Here is a 22,533-nt window from a genome sequence, read left to right on the forward strand (position 1 = left end):
ACTACTGTTGTGGTGCTATCTATCTCTCTTTTCAGTGCTGTTAGAGTTTGTTTTATGTATTTTGGAGCCCTGTCATTGGGTGCATAAATATTTATTATAGTTATGTCCTCCTGGTGTATTGACCATTTAATCATTATATAGTGTCCTTCCTTATCCTTTGTGGTGGATTTTACTTTAAAGTCTATTTTGTCAAAGATTTATATTGCCACTCCTGCACTTTTTTGAGTGTTGTTTGCTTGATATATTTTTTTCCATTCTTTGAGTTTTAGTTTGTTTGTGTCTTTAAGTCTACGGTGTGTCTCTTGCAGGCAGCATAGAGACAGATCATGTTTTTTTATCCAGTCTGCCACTCTGTCTGTTTATTGGTGCATTTAGTCCATTTACATTCAGTGTAGTTATTTATAGGTATGAGTTCAGTGCTGTCATTTTAATGTCTTTTTCTGTGTGTTGTGCAGTTTCTTTGTTCCACTTAATTTTCTGTGCTGAGTTGTTTTTTTTTTATGTATTTTCTTTTCATCTTTTTTCATTGTTGTTGATTTTGTGTTTGCTGAGTCTTTATATTTTTCTAGTTTTTTATTTTGACTTGTAGGATTGTTAGTTTCCTTTGTGGTTACCTTCATATTTACTCCTATTTTTCTAAGTTAATACCAGTCTTTTATTCCTTTATATCGCTTTGACTTCCTCTCCAGATGAAAATTCTATGTCTACATTTTTTAAGTCCCTCTTTTTTGTTTTAATGTTGTCATCTTTTACATATTGACATCTGTTTCCCTATTTTCAGTGTTTTAGCTTTGATTTCCTTTTGTGACTTCCCTATCTGGGTTGATATCTGGTTGCTCTGTCCTGTGTTCTAGTCTTGGGTTTTATCTGATGTTACTGATTTTCTAACTGGAGGACTCCCTTTAGCATTTATTGTAATTTTGGTTTTTTTGGGTTTTTTTTTGTTTTTGTTTTTTTTTTTTTGCAAATTCCCAAAACTTCTGTTTATCTGGAAATGTCCTTATTTTGCCATCATATTTGAAAGATAGTTTTGCTGGATATATAATTCTTGGCTGGCAGTTTTTGCTTTCAAGTCTTTATATACGTCATCCCATTGCCTTCTTGCCTGCATGGTTTCTGCTGAGTAGTCCGAGCTGACTCTAATTGACTCTCATTTGTAGACAACTTTTTCTTTATCCCTAGCCACTCTTAAAATTCTCTCTTCATCTTTGGTTTTGGCAAGTTTGATTATAATTCTCTTGCTGACTTTCTTTTGGGATCTATCTTATGTGGGGTTCGATAAGCAACTTGGATAGATATCTTGTCATCTTTCACAATATCAGGGAAGTTTTCTGCGAACAAATCTTCAACAATTCTCTCTGTATTTTATGTTATCCCCCCCATTCTGGTACTCCAATTACTTTTAGGTTATTCCTCTTGATAGAGTCCCACGTAATTCTTAGGGTTTCTTCATTTTTTAAAATACTTTTATCTGATTTTTCCTCAAATAAGTTGGTGTCAAGTGCTTTATCTTCAATCTCACTAATTCTGACTTCCATTGCCTCAATTCTGCTCCTATACTTTCTATTTAGTTGTCTAATTCTGAAATTTTATTTTTAATCTTCTGGATTTCTGATTTCTGTCTCTCTATGGATTCTCGCAGCCTCTTAAATTTGTCATTATGCTCTTTTCTAATCTTTTTAATTTCCTCTATTGCGTGTTTTGCATTTTGATTAATTTCCTTCCCAATTTCTTGAAGAGTTGTGTATATTAATCTTTTGTATTCTGCCTCCAGTAATTCCAAGAAATTTTCTTCCTCTGGAAACTTCAAGATTCTTTATTTTGGTAGCTTGCTGAAGCCATCATGGATTGCCTCTTTATGTGATTTGATATTGACTGTTGTCTCCGAGCCATCAATAAGTTATTATATATTTATTTATTTTATGTTTGCTTACTGTGTCCTAGCTTCTTGTTTTGTTTTGATATGCCCAAATAGGCTGCTTGCATGAGCTAGTTTGATTATTGGCACCTTTGAAACTCTAATGGCCTGTCACCAGGTGGTTAGATCCGTTACTAGGTATATGAGCTCAGGAGTCCACCCACTCCTCCTGTATGGATTCAGCTCAGGTGCCCAGGTAGATAGCCACCAAGTGTGTGGTGTAGGCTCTCACTCACAGTCCTAGATAGGCATGGGTGATTGGTATAGGCACAGGCATCTGGCTGCAGCAGGAGGACACACTCAGAGCAAGGCAGGGGGCTCACGTCTGCCTCCAAGTGTCCAGAAGGAAGGTGTGTCCCTGTTCCCTAGAGCGTCTAGGTGGGTGGGTTTGCAGCCAGACTATCAGCATATAATGCTGTGGGCAGTAAGGACTGGGGGGCACCTCTTATTCATAGGCCCCTATTGTAAGTGGCTAGGTGGTGTGGGTGGAGCCACCAGTCCTCAGGCATCTGATGTGGGTAGGTGAAGACCCTGCTTAATGGAGAGAGCAGTGTCAAATGTCAAGACCTGCCACTTCACAGCTGAAACAGTTGAAGTCAGAGTTCTGGTATATACCCTGTTGTACTGCGGTAACGAGGGCCTACGCTGTTGAGATGGGTCCACACAAGTCTATGCACAGGGAAAGGCATTCAACGTCTGTGGATCCCTTATGCCTGTGCCTAGGCAAAGCAGCTGTGCCTACCCTGAGTTCCTAGCTTAGGGGAGCTGGCAGTTTATTTTTTTCTCATTAATCTGTTCAGTCTCCAAGCCCAGCAGAATGGCTCCAGGCATATGACGGATCCTACTTCTAGCCCAGGGGACTCGGCAGTTGCTGAAGCCAGTCCGGGACCCAGTGCAGAACAGGGAGCAGGGAGGTAAATGGGAGAGAGGTTTTTCCCTAAGGGGGGTGTTTTTGATCCGCGCAGAAGGCCGTACGCAAGTACTTATCTTTTGCCGATCCAGGGCTGCTTCTCACTGGTTCTGGATGGCTGTGTAGACTCTCTATCACTGAGTCTCTCCCAATGTGGAAAACGCGCCTCCCCAGCACTGCCGCCTGCCTGCCTCACCGCTTACCCCTCAGCTGATCAGGGCTGAAGGGCTCAGGCTCTCACCAGGTCAGGTCTGGCAACTCCCTGCAGCTTCCGAACCGTCTCTCCCTCCCCCTCCCACTCAGTCCCGTTCCTCAACTTTGCCTTTGATGTTCAGGGTTCCCAGTCTGCCATATATAATTGATTCATTTGTTTTTTCAGGTCTTTGTTGTAAGAGAGTCCACCAGAAACATCTGACTACTCTGCCATCTTGGTCCCGCCTCCTTTTTTTTTTCTTTTGAGGAAACAAGCAGTCGTGCCTTACTCTAAGATGGTGGCTGACCATGCCACTTTGAATGTGTGGTGCTTACTACAGTCCTGTCAATAATCCAATCTCCCACATCAGGTTCCTGAAACTTTCAGGATTCATGTGGGAGATTGGATTATTGACAGGATGATGGAGAGGATATACATTCAAAGCAGCACAGTCGGCTGCCATCTTTGAGTGGGCTACTGCTGTTTGTTTCCTACCGAGGTCAAAATCCCATGGGCAAGCGATTTGGTTGCTATTCAACATGTATAATGCCCTCATTTACTTCAGCAATTACTGAACCATTCCAAACTGGTTCGAAGCCCTGCTTAGAACATGTTGCTGTTGTTGTTAAGTGCTGTCAAGTTGATTCTCACTCATAGCCACCCTAGGAGACACAGTAGAACTGCCCTATAGGGTTTCCTAGGCTGTAATCTTTACAAGAGCAGATCACCAGGTCTTTTCTCCCATGGAGCAGCTGGTGGGTTCGAACCTCCTATATATCATACAATATTGTAAGTGCTCATTTGTCTGTTTCTTCCACTGACATAAGCTCTGATAGCAGAAGTCAGTCTGCCCACCTCATTATCACACTCTTTTTAAAATTTTATCTATTTATTTTGTTGTTGGTGGTGGTGAGAATATACACAGCAGAACATACACTAATTCAACAGTTTCCACATGTACATGGAACCCGGGTACACCGCAGTTAAGAGCTCAGGCTGCTAAGCAAAAGGTCAGTAGTTTGAATCCACCAATCGCTCCTTGGAAACCCTATAGGGCAGTTAGACTCTGTTCTGTAAGGTCTATGAGTCAGAACTGACTTGATGGCAATGGGTTTGGGTTTTGTTTGTTTATTTGTTTTCTACATGTACAATTCAGTGGCAGTGATTACATTCTTTGAGTTGTGTACCCATTCTCACCCTCCTTTTCCAAGTTGCTCCTCCCCCATTAACATTAACTCATTACCCCCTAAGGTTCCTAACTAATCTTTCAAGTTGCTGTTGTCAATTTGATACCATATAGGTAGTTCTACAAAAGAGCACAGTGCTCAAGGCAGATATTTTTTACTAGTTAAGCTAAACTATTACTTCGTTTTAAGAGGATTATTATATTCTTAATGTCCAGCTTAGTGCTGGTACTTAGTAGGCACTCAAAAATACATGTTGAATAACAAATTAATGGATGAATTTTTGGATGGATGGATGGACAGACAGAGGGATATTCTGGAAGAAGGAGGGATTTAAGCTAAGTGTTCTTGGATTGTTAGAAGCTAAAACATAGAAAGGAGGTAAGATAGCCTTCTAGGGATTTTAGGAGAAGAACCTGCTTTGGGAAGCATCATGAAGAGTTGTTTAGGGTGGGAAGTATAAGGCAACAGTAAAGACATCGAGTGAAAATGTCCAGCAACACGGTGGATCCCATTTTCAGAGCACAGCGTCCCAGAGACAAGGTTATACTGGGCAAAGTTTATCCACGGTAACCAAAAGAAGTAAAATCCACTGGATGACTCACATTAAGGCAAAGAGGGAAACCAGAGCCCACGGGGGAAAATGAAGTCATAAAACAGAAAGAAATCAGAGTCAATAGCTGAGGAGACGCATGAAGATAAGCCTTCCATCAAGGCTTCCCTAGTCATACAGAACAGTTCAAAAATTTTAGAGTCAGAGGAGAGTTACAATAATTCAATCCAACTTTCCACTTAACAAAGACTGAATGCCCAGACTGTCACTGAGGTCTAGCGATAACATTCAACCAAAGCTTTTACTTAAAGTCACAGAAACGAATGAGATCACCAAGGTGAAAAGAATAGGAAAAAAAAAAAAACATTGTGCCAAAGGATGAAACAATGGAGAACCAAGAGAAGCTATAAACATCAAAAGTAAAGGAGTTAGAGGAAGAACAATAAGGAAGCCAGCGAGAAAGTATCCTGGGAAGTCAAAGACAGAGAATCAAGAAAAGAAGAGTAAAAAGTGGCTTATTGCATGGTGGTGAAGAATGAAGGCGGCAGCAGCAACAACAACAAATAGCAATGCATTTGGTTCCTAACAACTTTCATTCATTGATTGCACAAGTATTTATTGAGTCCCTGTGATTTGTCAAGTGTTGTTTTAAGCATTAGGCCCCTGGTTGGGCAAACAGTTTGCACTCAGCTACTAACCAAAAAGTTGGTAGTACAAATCCACCTAGCAGTGCTGTGGAAGAAAGGCTTGGTGATCTACTTTGGTAAGATCACAACCATTGAAAACCCTATGGAACAGTTCTACTCTGAAACACATGGGGTCACCATGAGTTGGAACCAACTTGATGGCAATGGGTTTGGTTTTAGCTTGGTTCTAAGTGTTTGGGGAAACAAAAGGGACAAAATTTCTTGCCTTCATAGAACTTACGTTCTTTTTATTTGTTTCTTTTGTGGTGAAAATATAACAAAATGTACACCATCTCAACAATTTCTAATGTACAATTCAATCACATGGATTACATTCTTTAAGTTGTACACCCATTCTCACTATCCTTTTCCAAATCATTCCACTACCATTGACATAAACTCAATGCCCCCTACAGACCTTACATTCTAGTGGGAGATAAAGGCCACACACTTAATCAAAAAATGCTTGCTTGGAAGGAGGTTGTGTGAAATGTGACTCTCGCTGGAGGACGTGGCATTGAAAAGCAGAGGAGCAAACCACAGGGTAGTGGTTAGAAGGGTCCCTAGTCAAATAGAGTGCTGGTTTACCCTGAATCTCCTTTTGTTAAGCATCTCACCAGTGGTTAATGTATTCATAACAAAAAATAAGACTTAAAGAGTTCTTCTAACAAAGCTTTTCTGCCTCTGAAGCAGAACTAACAACTCCCTCACCTGGACTTCCACCGCATTTTCTACAGAACTCTCTTTGATTTGGCATTTGGCATATGGTATGCTTGCATTTGCCCATCAGTCTGTTTCTCCCAGCAAAAAGTGAGCTCATGAAAGGCAAGACCCATGCATCTTATTCATTTAGCTTCCTCAACATAAAGTATAATGCCTGGTAAATATTGGATGCTCAGTGTTTTCTGGATGAAATACCAGAAAGGAAACTGGAATTTAAAAAAGGGGGTGGGGAAATGAGTGATGCTGAGTCAGTTTTTAACTCATGGCAACCCCATGTGATGAAGTAGAACTGCTCCATAGGGTTTTCAAGGCTGTAATCTTTATGGAAGTAGATCACCAGGTCTTTCCCCTGAAGAGCCGCTAAGTGGGTTCAAACTGCTGACTTTCTGTTTGTAGCTGAATGTTTAACCATTGTACCATCAGGGCTCCTAAAAGCCAAAGACTCTAAAAGCCAAAGGAAATCACACTGCAGTCCTTCCCAGGGTTCCTTCTGTGCAGATGAGAGGAATGGTGTAGAAGCCTCCAGAGGAGCAGGGAGCAAAACGAAGTTGTTTCCTTAATGATGATATGTTTATTTTTTATGCTTCTCTGCGTATTCTTCCAGGCTGGGGTGATAATCAAAATATTTAAGGACGAACAGAGCAGGGGCACCAAGCAATCAGAACTGAAGCCAGTGCGGGAAGATTGACTTCATACCAGTCCTTCAGGTATAAACCTCAGAGGTGGATGTGGTCTCAAAGATCTTAATGCCAGCATAGGGTTCTAGTAAGTAGAATTGCTTCCAGGCACATCTGTTGATGTGCTTGATCATGGTGAAAAAAAAAAAAAAAAGAAAAAAAACCTATAATAAAAGGCTCAAAAATACTGCCTATTCACTTTACATTTCTTTATGACGGTATAAAGGAGCCCTGCTGGTGCAGTGGTCTTAAGCACTTGGCTGTTAACCTAAAGGTCGGCCATTGGAACTCACCCAGTGGCTCCACAGGAGAAAGACCTGGTGATGTGCTTCCATAAAGATCACAACCTAGAAAACTCCATGGTGCAGTTCTACTCTGTCACATGGGGTCGCTGTGAGTCAGAATTGACTTGGCAGCACCCAACTACAACATGATGGTATAACACTTTTGAATATTTTTGACCTAGGCCATGTTCTCAACTCAGGAGATGTTAGGTTTTCTTGTATAGGGTAAAGAAGTATGAAACCACTAGTTTCTGAAATGAACTAATAACCAAAGGTCAACTGCTGCATATAGTGTCTATATGTAAGTCATTCTAACTAATTAGGGTGATTCCAAAAGTCTTGCGGAATGGAGACGGAGAAGTTTGAAATCTAAAGTACTTTGTGCTGGAAGTTTTCCCAAATGAGAGCAAACCTTTGAGTAATTCAAGCCTGTCTGAATTAATATAACCACAGAGTGACATTCTGATGGGGAAATATATTACAGCATGCAACAATCTTTCAAGGAAAGTGAAGAAAGCAGTAGAGCATGGGGCATTTAATACCAGGTGGGACAAACCTCAGTAAAATACATTATCAGTTAAAAAAAAAAAAAAAAAATCATGGGGCCAGCTGAATGGGTTGCCACTGCTGACTTACTTCTTCTCTAGCTCTAATCCCTGCTCCTAAATTCAAGTTGGGAACTCAAATGGAGAAACACTCGCTCTTCCAGGAATTCCAGTGGCACTGTTGTACTCTCAGCTTTATGTGGTATCTCACTCCATAGGAAAACCACAAAAATATTACAGCCTTCCGACTTCCAAGATGTCATGGAGGACGATAACAAAAGTGAACCAGAAAAGTCCCAGTTCACATCTTTATGATTCTGTAAGACTATGTAAAATGTCTTTGAAACAAAAAATAAAACCCAAACCGATTACCATCAAGTCAATTCTGACTCATGGTGACCCCATGTATTACAGAGTAGAACTGCTTCATAGGGTTTCTTGGCTGTAACCTTGATGGAAGCAGATTGCCAGGCCTTTCTTCCACAATGCTGCTGGGTTCAAACCAACAACTTTTGGTTAGCAGCCTAGCACAAACCATTTGTGCCACCAGGGACCTTATAGTCTTTTAAATCCACTATAAAAAAGCTACACTTGCCAAATATCCTTGAGCAAATAACAAATCATAATTACAAACAGCAGGCACAGGTTTGTTATACCCTCAGATGACCTGCTTTGCAAAATACAGAGCTATACTAGGCTGTAAGAGTAGGAAATGATTTTGTGCCAAAGAAAATATACCTGAAAATCATAAAATGTGAGAGGGTATCGGCAAAATGATTACCTGAAATAACAAAGAATCACAGTCAGACTGTTGTTAAGAACTCAATAATTAGAATGTACAGAAAGAGTCTACATCATAGATAAATTTCTGGTGCTTATTATTTCTGAGAAGGAGCCCTGGTGGCACAATGGTTAAAAGCTCAGCTGCTAACTGAAGGGTTGGTAGTTCGAACCCACCCAGCGACTCCATGGGAGAAAAGACCTGGTGATCTGCTTCTGTAAAGATTACAGCTTTGGAAACCCTATGGGGCAGTTCTACTCTGTCCTATCGGGTTGTTATGAGTCTGAATTGACTCAATGCCACACAACAACAACATTATTTATGATATAAATTCCATTTGTTTACATCTCAGATACAGAGTGTTCTTGGAAAAGTAGGTAGTCCAACATTCATTCTGGACTTGGTAATGGTCTTCCGAGTAGCTAAGTGGCCTTTCCTTTTAGCAGATACTTCACCTGACTTTCTTAAATTTTGATTTAATATTCTCAACCACATGGTAAAGATCTATAATTTTAATTACCTACTATAATTGCCTTCTATAATAGCTGAAAGAACACCATTTACAGTGATCCGTAATAAAACATTATGACCAAGTGCAAAAGGTGGAATTGAACTGTTACCAAAAGGTGGCCAACTGTTAGGCAGCAGACATACAACAACCAGATTGACAGTGTTCAACATGATTTTAAAAACTGAAAACAATTTTGCAATATAACTAATCTGAATAAATAAAATGGTGAAAGTCTCTTTGGAGGAAGGCAGACCTGTACTTGAAACTGAACTGTACAATTAACATAACCTTGCACAAGTTATTATTCCCCTGGTTTATTTCCTCATCTATAAAATGGAGATAATATTGATCTCATAGGGTTTTTTAAAAGTGAAAATTAAATGAGGTATACTATTTGCGTATAGGACACATGGCAGATATTGAATAAATGGCTGTCATTACTATGAATTCATCATACTCGGGGAATAAATCATGTCTTCTCATCTTTACAGTAAAAGCTTGGAATCAAAGATAACATGGGATATTAGGCCTACTCTCAGCACAAATTCCACGTTATTATTAAAGAGGTTGGTTCCATGCTGCATGTTCCCCCCAAATCAGAAAATCATATATTCTTATTTTGCAGAAAGATGAGATATGAAAGGCAATTTAGCCCAGCAAACCAGACAATCTGGATTTGGAAAGTCCAGGTATACTGAAGGACTAGAAACTGAACAGGTGTTTCTTAATTAGCAGTCTCAGAAGCATGAAGTCATTCATAAAAGGAAAAATACTGGGAAGGTGGGAGTGGGATGATTTAGCCAAGAAAATAACTAAAAGCTGAGCAGCAGAGAATTGGCTAGGGTCATCCATTTCTTGTATAAAAGTAAAGCTGTAAAGGCAAGGGTGTGTTTGCTTTTTTAGTAGAGGGGTGGGGAGGAAAATCTGTACTTAAACTACTGAGGAAATATTCCCCCCCCCTTTTTTTTTAATTGTGCTTTAAGTGAAATTTTACAGAGCAAATTAGTTTCTCATTCAACACCTTATACACAAATTGTTTCGTGACATTGACTGCAATCCCCGCAATGTGTCAACACTCTCCCCTTCCACACCCCAATTCCCCGTTTTCATCCGTCCGTTATCCCTGTCCCTTCCTGCCTTCTTGTCATTGCTTTTGGGCATGTGTTGCCCTTTTGATCTTATGTACACGATTGAACTAAGAAGCACGTTCCTTACGTGTATTATTGTTTGTTTTATAGCCCAGTCTACTCTTTGGCTGAAGGATGAACTTCAGGAGTGGCTTCAGTTCTGAGTTAAAAGGGTATCCAGGGGCCATAGTCTTGGGGGTTCTTCCAGTCTCTGTCAGACTAGTAAGTCTGGTTTTTTTTTTTTTTTTTTTTGGTGAATTTGAATTTGTTCTATATTTTTCTCCTGCTCTGTCCAGAACCTTCCATTGTGATCCCTGTCAGAGCAGTTGGTGGTGGTGGCCAGGCACCACCTAGTTCTTGTGGGCTCAGGCTGGTGGAGGCTGTGGTACTTGTGGTCCATTAGTTGTTTGGACTAATATTTCCCTTGTGTCTTTGGTTGTCTTCATTCTCCTTTGCTCTGGACAGAAAAGGACCAGTAGATGTATCTTAGATGATCCCTCACAACCTTTTAAGACTCCAGACACTACTCACCAAAGCTGGATGTAGAACACTGTCTTTATGAACTTTGTTATGACAATTGAGCTAGATGTTCCCCAAGACTATGGTCCCCAGCCCTCAGCCCCAGTAACTCAGTCCCTCAGGGTGTTTGGATGTGTCTATGAAGCTTCTATGACTTTGCCTTGGTCAAGTTGGCTGACTTCCCCTATATCTGAGGAAATATTTTTTTCTGAAGAAAAACATACTAACTAACAACTAGTTCTGTGGCTTCATCTCAGCCAATAAGCGTTACTTTGTTTAGGATTTCCCCAGACAAGATGTGTAATGGATGTGTGTTAGAGTTTATAAAATGATTGCAAGGAAAATTCAGTTTTCCAGCCCTTATTTGTCCCCTCTAAAAATTTATCTTTTCATATCAATTTATAGTGACAGAGAAATCAGATAAAGTATTTCAATGAAACAGGCAAAGCGATTAGAGATAGGAAGATACTAACTGCATAAGTAAGCTGTAAATAAATGTTCAGTTGCTCTCAATACATTATAAATTTTGAAATGTTATTTTTACATATTATGAGCCTACAATGAATTATCTTAAATTCTTTGTCAACAGAATTCAGACATGGGGCTGTTGGCTAAGGCTAAGAAATTAGATCCCAGAGTCAAGGGTAAAATTATTGTTGTTCTTAGGTGCCATCAAGTCAGCTCCAACTCATAGCGACCCTATGCATAACAGAGCAAAACATTGCCTGATCCTGCACCATCCTCACAATAGTAGGTATGTTCGAGCCCATGGTTGCAGCCACTGTGTCAATCCACCTCATTGAGCTTAACGTTATTAGGGTTATTTCTAGTTCCAGCCCTCTAACTGATACAACTAAAGGACTCCCATGCCTAAATGTCTGAATATAATAATTTAAATTGGTACATTTAACAAGGGGGCAGGGAGAATGGTGGTTTGGACAAATTATTAAAGTTGAGCATCATGGAAGAGTTTGTAAAATATCTGATTAGGCAAGGCACTACCAAATGAAAATTTGTAGCATTAAATAATCATACCATAATTGCGAAAAGTAAATGAATACGATGGTCCATTTACTGAATTCAACTGGTCAGTTCTGCTTGGTTAATGAATTCTCCCAAGGGCTCATCTTACTCCCTGGGCGTAGTTTACTCACTGTGTAAAATCTGCCAGAACAGTTTACAATTAATACCTGGGGATTATGGCAAATAATCATGCATATCAATCTTGTAAATCCACCGGGGAGAGATCATGTCTTTCTTTATATCCTATGTGGTGTCTAATGCATTATTGATGATAGTAACAATAGCCACTTTGTTGTTATAAATGTTATTGCTCTGATGCTCCATTAGTAAGCCCTGACTCCAACGCCATCTCCCCACTATGCCTTATCAAGCCTATGTTTTGATTAGCTGAGTCTACTCACTGTCCACTCAGACATGCCTCACTAGGGTTGCAGAAGGGTTTTGGTCTCAAAGTGGCATTTACAGAGCCAGTTTCAAAGTTTATGGTAGATTTCTTTTTTAAAGTGTGTTGAAAATATACAAACCAAAACACTTGCCCATTCAACAATTTCTACGTCTATAATTCAGTGACATTGATTATATTCTTCATGTTGTGCAGTCATTCTTGCTATCCTTTCCCAAACTATTCTACCACCATTAACATAAACTCAGTGTCCACTAAGCCAAAAGTCCCCCTTTCCCTCTCCTTCCTACCCATGGCCATAATCTTTGGTTTCTATACATTTGCTTATTTCATGTAAGTGAGATCATACAGTATTGGTCCTTTTGCAACTGACTTATGTCGCTCAGCATGATGTTTTCAAGGTTTATCCATGTTTTGGCATGTATCAAGACTTCATTTCTCTTTATGGCTGAGTAATATTCCATTGTATGGCTCTGCTGGGGCCATTCTCCAGGGCAGCACTTTTTCATATGCTGATTTGCACATCCAGCTTCGGCCTTGTGGCTCCACCATCTCAATATGTGGCCTGACCACAAAAAAAAGTTGCCAAGTCGACTCCAACTCATGGCAACCCCATGTGTTACAGAGTAGAACTGCACTTCATAGGGTTTTCAATGGCTGATTTTCGGAAGTAGATTGCCAGGCTTTTCTTTCAAGACACCTCTGGGTAGACTCGAACCTCCAACCTTCCCGTTAGCAGCTGAGCTAATCTCACCATTTGCACCACCCAGAGAATGGCATGACCACAGGGGACTCCAAAGGGGAAGAAAGACCATGAAGGTGGCACCTTCATTCCACTAAAATTTCACCAGCAGGGGTTAGTCACAGTGCCCCATCAAACTGCAAAGGGGCTGGGAATGTCTTCCTGCCCTAAGATCAAGTGCACTAACTGTTGAGCAAACACAAAAATTTACTTGTGACAAAATGTCAGCTGACAATGCATTTAGGTCCTACCTAATTTTCATAGACAGCAAATAATTGAAAACCATCTGATTTATAAAATGATCTACTACACAATCATTAACTAAAACCAAAGCTGTTGCATGGAGTCGATTCTGAACGCATGACAACCCCATGTGCTACAGAATAGAACTGCTCCAAAGGGTTGTAATCTTTATAGAAGCAGATCGCCAGGACTTTCTTCTGTGGTACTGCTGGGTGGGTTCAAATTGGCAACCTTTATGTTAGTTGTACAGCACAAACCGTTTGTGCCACCCAGGGACCTTTACGCAGTTATTAGAGGACTTCACTTTCTCGATACTGGTGCCAATATTCAGAATTATCCCCTTCTTGGACACCTGAGTGTTCATACCCCCAGATAACGTCCATATTACAGATTCAGGGTGAGACATGCACCTTCCTCCTGCAAAGTAAAAGAAGGGCCCCAGGCATCCTCAGGCAAGTCCGTCTTTAGAAAGAGTATATGAAAGCACCCGGAAATATAGTCCCTTAAAATTACACATGCCTGCTTACCCCTTGGAAATCTTTGTGTGCCCTACTGGGACTCGACCCCTCCTGAGACGAGTACCCCAGGTTGAAGACTTGCTTTGGGAAACTTGGCATATTGGGATATCCCAAATTTGTGCAAAAGTTAGGGCAAATTATAATTCATGGTTTAACCCAATTCCGTAAGATTCACCAAGCATGAAATTAGGCTAAAATCAATCACAAAGGGGAAAAGAAAGACAGTTTGGGGTGCAAAGAGAAGGGAAGCTGGTGCAGACATGGTGAGAAAGCAACAATAGGTAAGAGGAATAAGCCAGTTTTGCCTTGTAGGAGCAGAGAGGGAATTATGGCCCCGTTATCTATGTAATCACTTTGGGTCTTTTTCTAATTGGCCTGGTTGAGAACCACCAGCTGTTCTCTTATTCTAAACGTCATTCACCAGGCCACTCAAGTTCAAAGACAAAATATTAGAACTTACATTTTTATTTCTGTTTTTATGAGAAGAAACTAAGCTTTAATGGCACTTATTGCACAGACTTACAGTGGTTCCCTCACAGAGTGGACAGTCAGATGGCCACATCCTGAATGCAAGCTTTCCCCAGGGGAGGTCAGGAATTCCCCTCTAAGAGGTGGACAGAGGTTTCAAGTGTCTGTTTGCTTCCAGAGCTTTCCAACAGCCTGCAGTTTTACCTTTGGCTGGGTAGGTGGGTTTATGTACTCTTATATTTCGTTTTATCTAAAGTAACCCTCACAGAGTAAATGACTGGATCAAAAAGCATTCCTGTGAAGGAGCCACAGATTCAGGTGACTAATGATGTCCCCACAAATGAACAATCACACAGTGGCAGCACTGGCCCATCTAGTGTTTGCATGAGTTCCTTATCCAACACTTGAGCAAGCCAAACAATGCTTCTGTAATCAGATGTCACAGGAACGGGGCTAAAAAACTAAACATGATTAGGAAGACAAAGTACCACAGGGGTTTCCATTCACAGGGAGCTTCATCCTAATGTATACTGGGCCATGAAACGTTAGCTAAAGAAGGAGCTGAGCGTACATGATTAGCAAGATATTTAAAAATACTGTGTTTCAACTTTATCTCTTTTGTATGATGGTTAATGTTTATCATTTATAAACAATTGGGTATACATATATTCCACTACCTATCTGTCAATTTGTCGTACTATTATAGCTTGTGTGTTGCTATGATGCTGGAAACTATGCCACCGGTATTTCAAATACCAGCAGGGTCACCCATGGGTGACAGGTTTCAGTGGCGCTTCCAGACTAAGACAGACTAGGAAGAAAGGCCTAGTTATCTACTTCCAAACACTAGCCAATGACGACCATATGAATCACAATAGAACATTGTCTGATACAGTGCTGGAAGATGAGACCCCTACGTCGGAAGGCACTAAAATACACAGCGGCCACAACAATGGACTCAAGCATACTAATGATCATGAAGATGGTGCAGGGCCAGGCAATGTTTCCTTCTGTTGTGTATGGGGTCGCCATGAGTCAGAGCCGACTCGACAGCGACTAACAACAACAACGTGCATATATTAGGGGTAAATGCTCAAGGCTTATTTACTGATAGAGTGCCTAGGTAAAAAGCTTTAGAGACCACCACATAGACTGGCTTCTATCCATAAGCAGCTCCAGGAAGCAGACATCAGGGCATGCAATGTGCTCCATGACTTACTCCATAGAGCAGGTGATTGATACAGGTCTAAATGATTAAACTCATTACTTTACTATAAAATACACTTCCTATTTGTGTCTTTGTAGTTCTGGCAGTAGAGTATCATACAAGCTATAAAGCTGTAGCTTGATTCTAAATTGTGACGTCTTCATCTAATTGCTATTAGAGCACATTTGAAAGGCTATGCCTGCCCTCCTCCCTTCAATGTTAAAGGCACAAGGAAATAGGACAGAATTATGTCGGGCACACAAAGACCATGCTTTACAGGGCAGTCTTCTTGGAGGACTGTTCACAGACATTATTCTTAAGAATTCACTTTCAGCTACTGAACAAATACGAGGTGTGAGGTTAAATTAGCATCGTAGAGGACAAGAGAATGTTAAGTGGCCTTTGGAATCAAAAGCAAGGGTTTGCCAGCCTGCAGGAGATATCGTGGTGGATCAGTTGAAATGATATCCTACCTGCAAATGTTGTTTGAAGAGGAGACATTAAAATGAAAGAGGTGAAGAAAAAAACAGGCAGGACAGAGGCAGTCATTTCTTTTTTAATCTAAGCTTCATTCCAGGTAGAGAATCTCATTACACCGGACATTTTGAATATTGGATAAGAACTGATGATATGTTTAAGGCATGTACAACAGCATTTAAACAATTATTGATTATTCATTCTACCCAGTTCTTCTCATCTCCAAACTCTATACCTTTTCTCTCTCTCTCTAAAGAAGAAACTCTTATTCTCCTATTAATTCAGTTCGGAAGATTTGATTCACAAAAGTTAACTCAATGTAAAAGCTTCAAAGCCAAAACCCAAAACAGGTTGACAGGTCTACAAAGCTTGCCTGAGTTTGACCTCAGAATAGAAATGTCTACTCCGGGGCAAGTTCAGCCCATTCTTTTTCTGGTGTGCACCTGAGCTGTGGGAGCCAGCTATGAAAAATTCATGCCAAACGCTTCAACAGCCCACCTATATCCTTAACATCTGCTGGCTCCACGTCACATTCGAACTTCAAAGTGAACCCACCCCTGAGATGGCAGTGAGCTCTCATTGCGGGCAGGAGAACAGAGATTTCAAAGAGGTCCTCTCCTTCCTGCCAGGAAATATCTGTGCAGAACACGCTGTAATTTATCTTCTTAACCAGACAATAGAGGAAGAAACACTAAGAGATAATCATGCCACCAACTAAACCTGCACAAAACAGCAGGTGGTCTCATTATGGGACTTCGTTTCACTTTTAATAGCCATGCTTATTTTCTCTTATTTATTTTTTAAAATCAAAACCCTCTTTATCTTTTGTTTCCCATAAATTTCAAGTGCAGCCAAAATATTTAGCAACTGAAAAGGTAGTGGAGTTTTCAAACTCTCAAGTACACAGCTGTTTGAGAAAATACATGGTTTCCTCCTGTTAGCTGGGGGATAGTGTATCGCTCATTTAGATGCTTAGAGACATGGCTAACCCCTGGGTGCTACTCCACTCACACACCTCTCTGTGCATGTGGAAGGAACCGTTTATTTTTACAAAGGGAAACTCGGGGTGGGGCCACCAGACACTCTCCAATTTAAATAAATTACAGTACAAGCCATCAGAATTTAATTTCCAGTATCCTGTCACCCCAACTGTATCCACTACATAAAGGTTCCCGACTTTATTCTCCCCAAAGGGGAGGACAAATTTATCTTTGTTAGATGATAATTGGCTGTGTTATCTTTTGACTCTTCAGAAATGCTGGCTGGCGAGTTTTAAAAAAATTTCATCAATCTTTTTTGGTGTTTTTTTACAAAGCATACCTCAGAAAAAAAATAAAGATGTCAAAGTCTTCAGAACACACTGTATCTTACTACCAGGATTCATAGGTCTCAAGAATATCTAATTTCATGAAGATCAAAAACTACAGCCTTCAGCATGGATTACACCTCAACATAAAGAAAACAAAAAATCCTCACAACTGGACCAATAAACAATCTCATGATAAACAGAGCAAATACTGAAGTTGTCAAGGACTTAATTTTACTTGGATCCATAATCAACACCCATGGAAGCAGCAGTCAAGAAATCAAACGACGTACTGCCGTGGGCAAATGTGCAGCAAAAGACCTCTTTAAAAAGCAAACATGTCACCTTGAGGACTAAGGTGTGCCTGACCCAAGCCATGGTATTTTCAATCGCCTCATATGCATGCAAAAGCTGGACAATGAATAAGGAAGACCAAAGAAGAATTGATGCCTTTGAATTACGGTGTTGGTGAAGAATACTGAATATACCATGGACGGCCAGAAGAAGGAACAAATCTCTCTTGGAAGAAGTATAGCCAGAATGCTCCTTAGAAGCAAGGATGGCTAGACTTCATCTCATGTACTTTGAACATGTCAGCAGGAGGGACCAGTCCCTGGAGAAGCACATCATGCTTGGTAAATTAGAGGGTGAGCAAAAGAGAGGAAGACCCTCAACAAGATGGACTGACATAGTGTCTGCAATGATGGGCTCAAGTATAGAAATGATTGTGAGGATGGCGAAGGACCGGGCAGAGTTTCATTCTGTTCTACATAGGGTCTCTATGAGTCGGAATCAACTTGATGGCACCCAACAACAACAACATAATAAATCAAGTAGGGTGATGGGCCCTTTCCTCCTTCACTGCCAACCAAGACACTGGGGGTGAGGTCCTGAACTGCAGTCCCATGTGCTTAGAGCTGTCACTGTGGTCCAGAAAGGAGCAGAATTTAAACACACAGTTCTAGGGCTTTCTATAGATTTTCCAAGAGTTCTGATCTTTGGAGGCTTTCAAAATAGAACTTTTAGTGAGAAAATGCATAATTGGGTGCCATTTAACATTTAGCTAAATCCAATATGTCAACAGTAAGGTTCTCCTAAGAATTAAAATAAGGCCATTCCCTCAACCTCCTTACTTTTCACATTTTATCTGGTGCCAGTAGAAAGCAAAGAATATATAAAGGGACAAAATGTAGGTTTTCTCTTAAGATTTAAAACAAATCCATTTCATCAACCTCCTTCTATATCATGTTTTACACACTTTACCTGGTGCCAATGAAAAGCTGAAAATACATGAGGTAACAAAATGCAAGCCAGGTAATTACAATATTTATGAGCAGCTTCCAATATATTTCTTTGGTTAAAAGAGAAATTGAAATTATTGAAAAAATAATTTTACATATTTCAATTATCTAATGTCATGGTACTGCATTAGTATGGAAACGTGCAAATTCACTGTATTGGTTTTATTTTCTATTGTCCTTTCTAGAATAGGTATGCAGGAAACCACTAGGTACAGAATATTTTTTAACTTTGTCATGTTAGCATCATGCTAACCAGAATATTTGTGGATTTCTTTTTCCCCTCTCCTAATAGATTAAGGCCAATATCCTTGTTCCCAACTCAGAATTCCACCCCTTTGACCTGTTATTGTTCTGGTATTTACATTGTAGTTGAGCCCCTGAATCAGACTTACTAAAAACTGGGCTCTAGTTGTAAAATTTGGAAATCCTTAAAATAACCACAGTCTATTTGATGTCCTCGCCACATGTAAAATACTTTCACCCCATCATATCATTCCAAAAGTCTTAAATCAACTCCAGGTACAGATTTTATCCTGAGGCAAAATTCCTCATCTGTGAACCTGTGAAATCTAGAATACAAGTTATTTGCTTCCAAAGTACAATGGTGGAACAGGCACAAGGTAGACAGTTCGATTACAAATGGGAGAAATTGGAGAGAAAGAAAGAATAATAGGCACCAAGCAAGTCAAAAACCCAGCAGAACGATTTACATTAGCTCTCAAGGCTTGAAAATAATCCTCTGTTTTCTGAGACCATCTAGGCAGTGGCCCTGCCCTCCAGACTCTGGGTTTTGGCCATGTTCTCTGGATTCTGGGTGGAGGCCCCTTGGGCCTGGGTTTCAGCTCCACCTTCCAGGCCTACTGGGATGGCAACTCTGCTCCTTTGGCTTTGGGCGGCCCCATTCTCCTAGTCCATCTGAGTGTCAATCCCACTCCCTTGGCCCTGGCAGGCCTTGCTCTTCTGCCGCTTGGGCATGGCAGGCCTGCCCCCTCAGCTTTGGGCAGATCTGGCTCTATCCTCCTGGCACTCACGAATGGCAACCCACACTCCAGAACCGAGTTAGTGAAGATCTTACTCTTTGAAACCTAGGAGGCTGTGGCCCCACACTTTGAGGCCCCAGAGGTCCTGGCCCTACCCTTTGAGACCAAGGCAGCTCTGCTTGCCATGCTCCTTGTCTCTTCAGCTTCTCTTCCTGGTTCCTGGGCCTCTCAACCCGAAACCACTCAGCTCTCTCACTCCATGGGTCAGCAAGCCAGAACATTTGTGGACTTTTTTTCCCTCTTCTAATAGACAAAGGCCAATATCCTTGTTCCCAACTCAGAATTCCACCCCTTTGACCTACTATTATCCTGATATTTATATTGTAGTTGAGGCCCTGAATCGGACTTACTAAACAGAAGAAGTGGGCTCTAGTTGTAAAATTTGGAAATCCTTAAAATAACCACAATCTATTTGATAATACAATTTCCATTCTTTGTTATTACCTTTGAAAAAAAATCTTGATAAATCCTATTCATTTCTAGTTTGGTTCTGGACTCGGGGGGGTCTTTAAAGAATAGTGCATCATGAGCTGGTTTTGTGAACCCCACAACTAGTCAAAGAGCCTAACTGTCCACATAATTAAAAAGTCCACACAAATAGCTAAATCCAAGCTCACTCTGTGGTCTAGGGAGCAAGACTTAACCCCCAGGAGTTAAGAAGCAGGATGACAAAAGTGCACAGGCCGCTAAAGTCAGAAGAACCTTCCAGAAGGGGCATATGAAAGTGCACTAGGCTAATTCCCACAATCTCCTGACTCCAGTGTTTGCCACAAATATCTACCCAGTAAATTCTATTAGACCCAAGGCAATCATATCCCTCAAGGACCATGTGAAGCAAATATTATCAACCTACCCTACGTTAAAAACAAAGCTTTTCAAACTACCTGAAGGGATAAACCCTTTATGGAGGTATTTTTTAAAAGGACAAAATTCACTACTATACAGGCAAGCCCACATAGTTCACTCTTGTATGACGTGATCATAACATTTTGAGATTTGCCATCCACCATGACTATTTCCCAACTGCATTTCCCCAACAACATAGCAGCTTGCATTTCCTACCATGAAGCTTCAAGCCACAAACACTCTGATGACAGGCCCTCTGATGCACACGTTCTAATCTCTGTTAGTTCACAGTTGTTGCTTTTGGGCTATCTTCTCTTCTCCAGCAGTTAACTCTTGGTAGGAGAATTTCTGAAGCCTTCTTTCAAAAGCCAAACAGTTAAACTAAATTTCATCAAATTGAAATGTTCTTAAATGACTTGTATGTACTCTCTTCATGATTCAGGCTTTTCATTAAATTAGGTAGAAAAAATGATCAGTTTAATATGTTTAAGAAATACCACATGTTTTAACACAACTTTGTATGTATCTTTCTGCAAGGATTTTATTATTCAATTAAAAGAACATAACATGTGTCTACTCTGGTCATAGCTATGATTCATAGATACGATTCTCATAAGTCTAAAGATTTTTTGCTATTGTTAATACATATTAACAGTATACAGTGCAAAGTATTTTTTTTAAATCCTCCCAACAAATAAGATCCTGCATTCAGAAATATCAGCCATATTCACATTTTCGACAAATCACTTCCAAGAAAGCAAAAGCCCTGAACTCTTCCCATAAACTATTGGCACTGGATCAAGATTATACCATAATGACTATACTAGAGAGATAAGATTTATTGTAACATGCCCACCAGACTGTGGTTATTAATTGAACGAGATTTCATTGCTTTCGGAATTATCATTTGGACTCTTTAACACTTACTTGCTATGCTAAGATGGATGAATGGGCTTGTCTTGTTTTCCCCGTTTCTCTCGTTGACGGCCTGGACATAGTATGCGCCAGCATCACCGGGCCCCGTGGCCAGGACCACCAGGTTGTTCTCCAGCGTGATGGCTCTGTTCAGAAAAGCAGAGGACAGCGTCAAACCTCTTGGTGAGACTTCCTATTAGTAAGACAAAGTCAATTTAGGTCAACTCTAAAAGTCCAGAAGTTAAAAAAGAAAGATCTGAAAGGACAAATACCCAGGCAGAACTTAGGACTATGGTGGTGGCTGAGCCTTTGCTGGCCCAGTTGAAATGCTCCAGCCAGAAGTCAGAGAGTTCCAGGTACTCCATATCCACACCAACCCTTGGTGGTAAGGAAGACAACATTTTGGAAAATATATATCTGCAGTTGGTTAAAACTCAGAGGTTCCTCTGGGGATTCCTGACAAGACAAGTTGAAAGACATCCCAGAAGAACTGTCCCTTTTCTTCCAGGCAGGGCTATTTGGTTACACAAATATCACAAACCTTTCAGAGGGCCTGGCCACCAAAACCTGTATGAGGGGCAGTGAATTTACTGTGATTTTCTCCACCTTTGGCAAGTCTCATTAGAGCCTCCATATGATCAACTTCAGACTAGTGGGTAGAAGATAATTTTCCAACGGGCACAGTGCTGGCCCCCTTCCCCTCAGTTCTCCTACAAACGCAAACTTCAGGACTGCATGTTCCTCACCTGTGCAAGCCTCCCACTCCCTTGGAACCCAGAAAAATAGATAACTAGTCTTTGTGAAGGTGCATCTCATATATTACATTCCTAGTTCTAAAAGGAATCTCAGAGACACATTTGATCCACGCAAGTTCTCTTTAGAAATAAGAAAACTGAGGCTCAGAGAGGTTAAGTTGCTTGCCCAAGGTAACACAGCGAGTGGTTTGGTCTTCTCATATGTGGATTAGTACTCTGCCAATCCTAGCATACAGAGACTCTTATATTATTATTTACAAGAAGAAGAGATGAAGGAAGAGGAGGAGGGGGTGCAGTAGAAGGGAGAGGAGGAGGAGAACTTCTATAAATCCAAGCAATTTTTAATTGAAATGGGTGCCCTAGTATCCTTTGTGCCTGTTATAATTCCATATTCTTTTTACAATCCTATTTAAAGGTGTGGGAAAGGAGAATTTGTTAAAAGAAAAAAAAAAAAAATACAAAGGTGAGTAAACTGTTCTCTGGCAGGTGAATTGGACATTGAGGGTAAGAAGTATCCTAAACACTAAAATATCATTTAGTCTATGTTCTTATTTCCAAAACACTACAAGCATCCTGGCCTCTAGAGTGAATTGTGTTACCCCCACAACTGTGTTATTCTGCAGAATAGTTGTATTTTCTTGTTTTTAAATCCTAGATAATCATAGTCCTTCCAGATTT

The 22,533-nt window shown here is 40.5% G+C and overlaps 1 protein-coding gene across 1 annotated transcript in view; it reads right to left on the reverse strand.

The window, feature by feature from the left end:
- SDK1 (sidekick cell adhesion molecule 1) overlaps positions 1-22,533 on the reverse strand; it is an 819,863-nt gene that overhangs the window by 537,770 nt on the left and 259,560 nt on the right. The window contains exon 4 of the mRNA XM_004385956.1: positions 21,113-21,246. Within this exon, the coding sequence (XP_004386013.1) occupies positions 21,113-21,246 (134 nt within the window). The remainder of the gene's footprint in view (positions 1-21,112; positions 21,247-22,533) is intronic.

This window comes from Trichechus manatus, unplaced genomic scaffold (genome assembly GCF_000243295.1).
Source record: "Trichechus manatus latirostris isolate Lorelei unplaced genomic scaffold, TriManLat1.0 scaffold00151, whole genome shotgun sequence".
NCBI classification, from domain to species: Eukaryota; Metazoa; Chordata; class Mammalia; order Sirenia; family Trichechidae; genus Trichechus; species Trichechus manatus.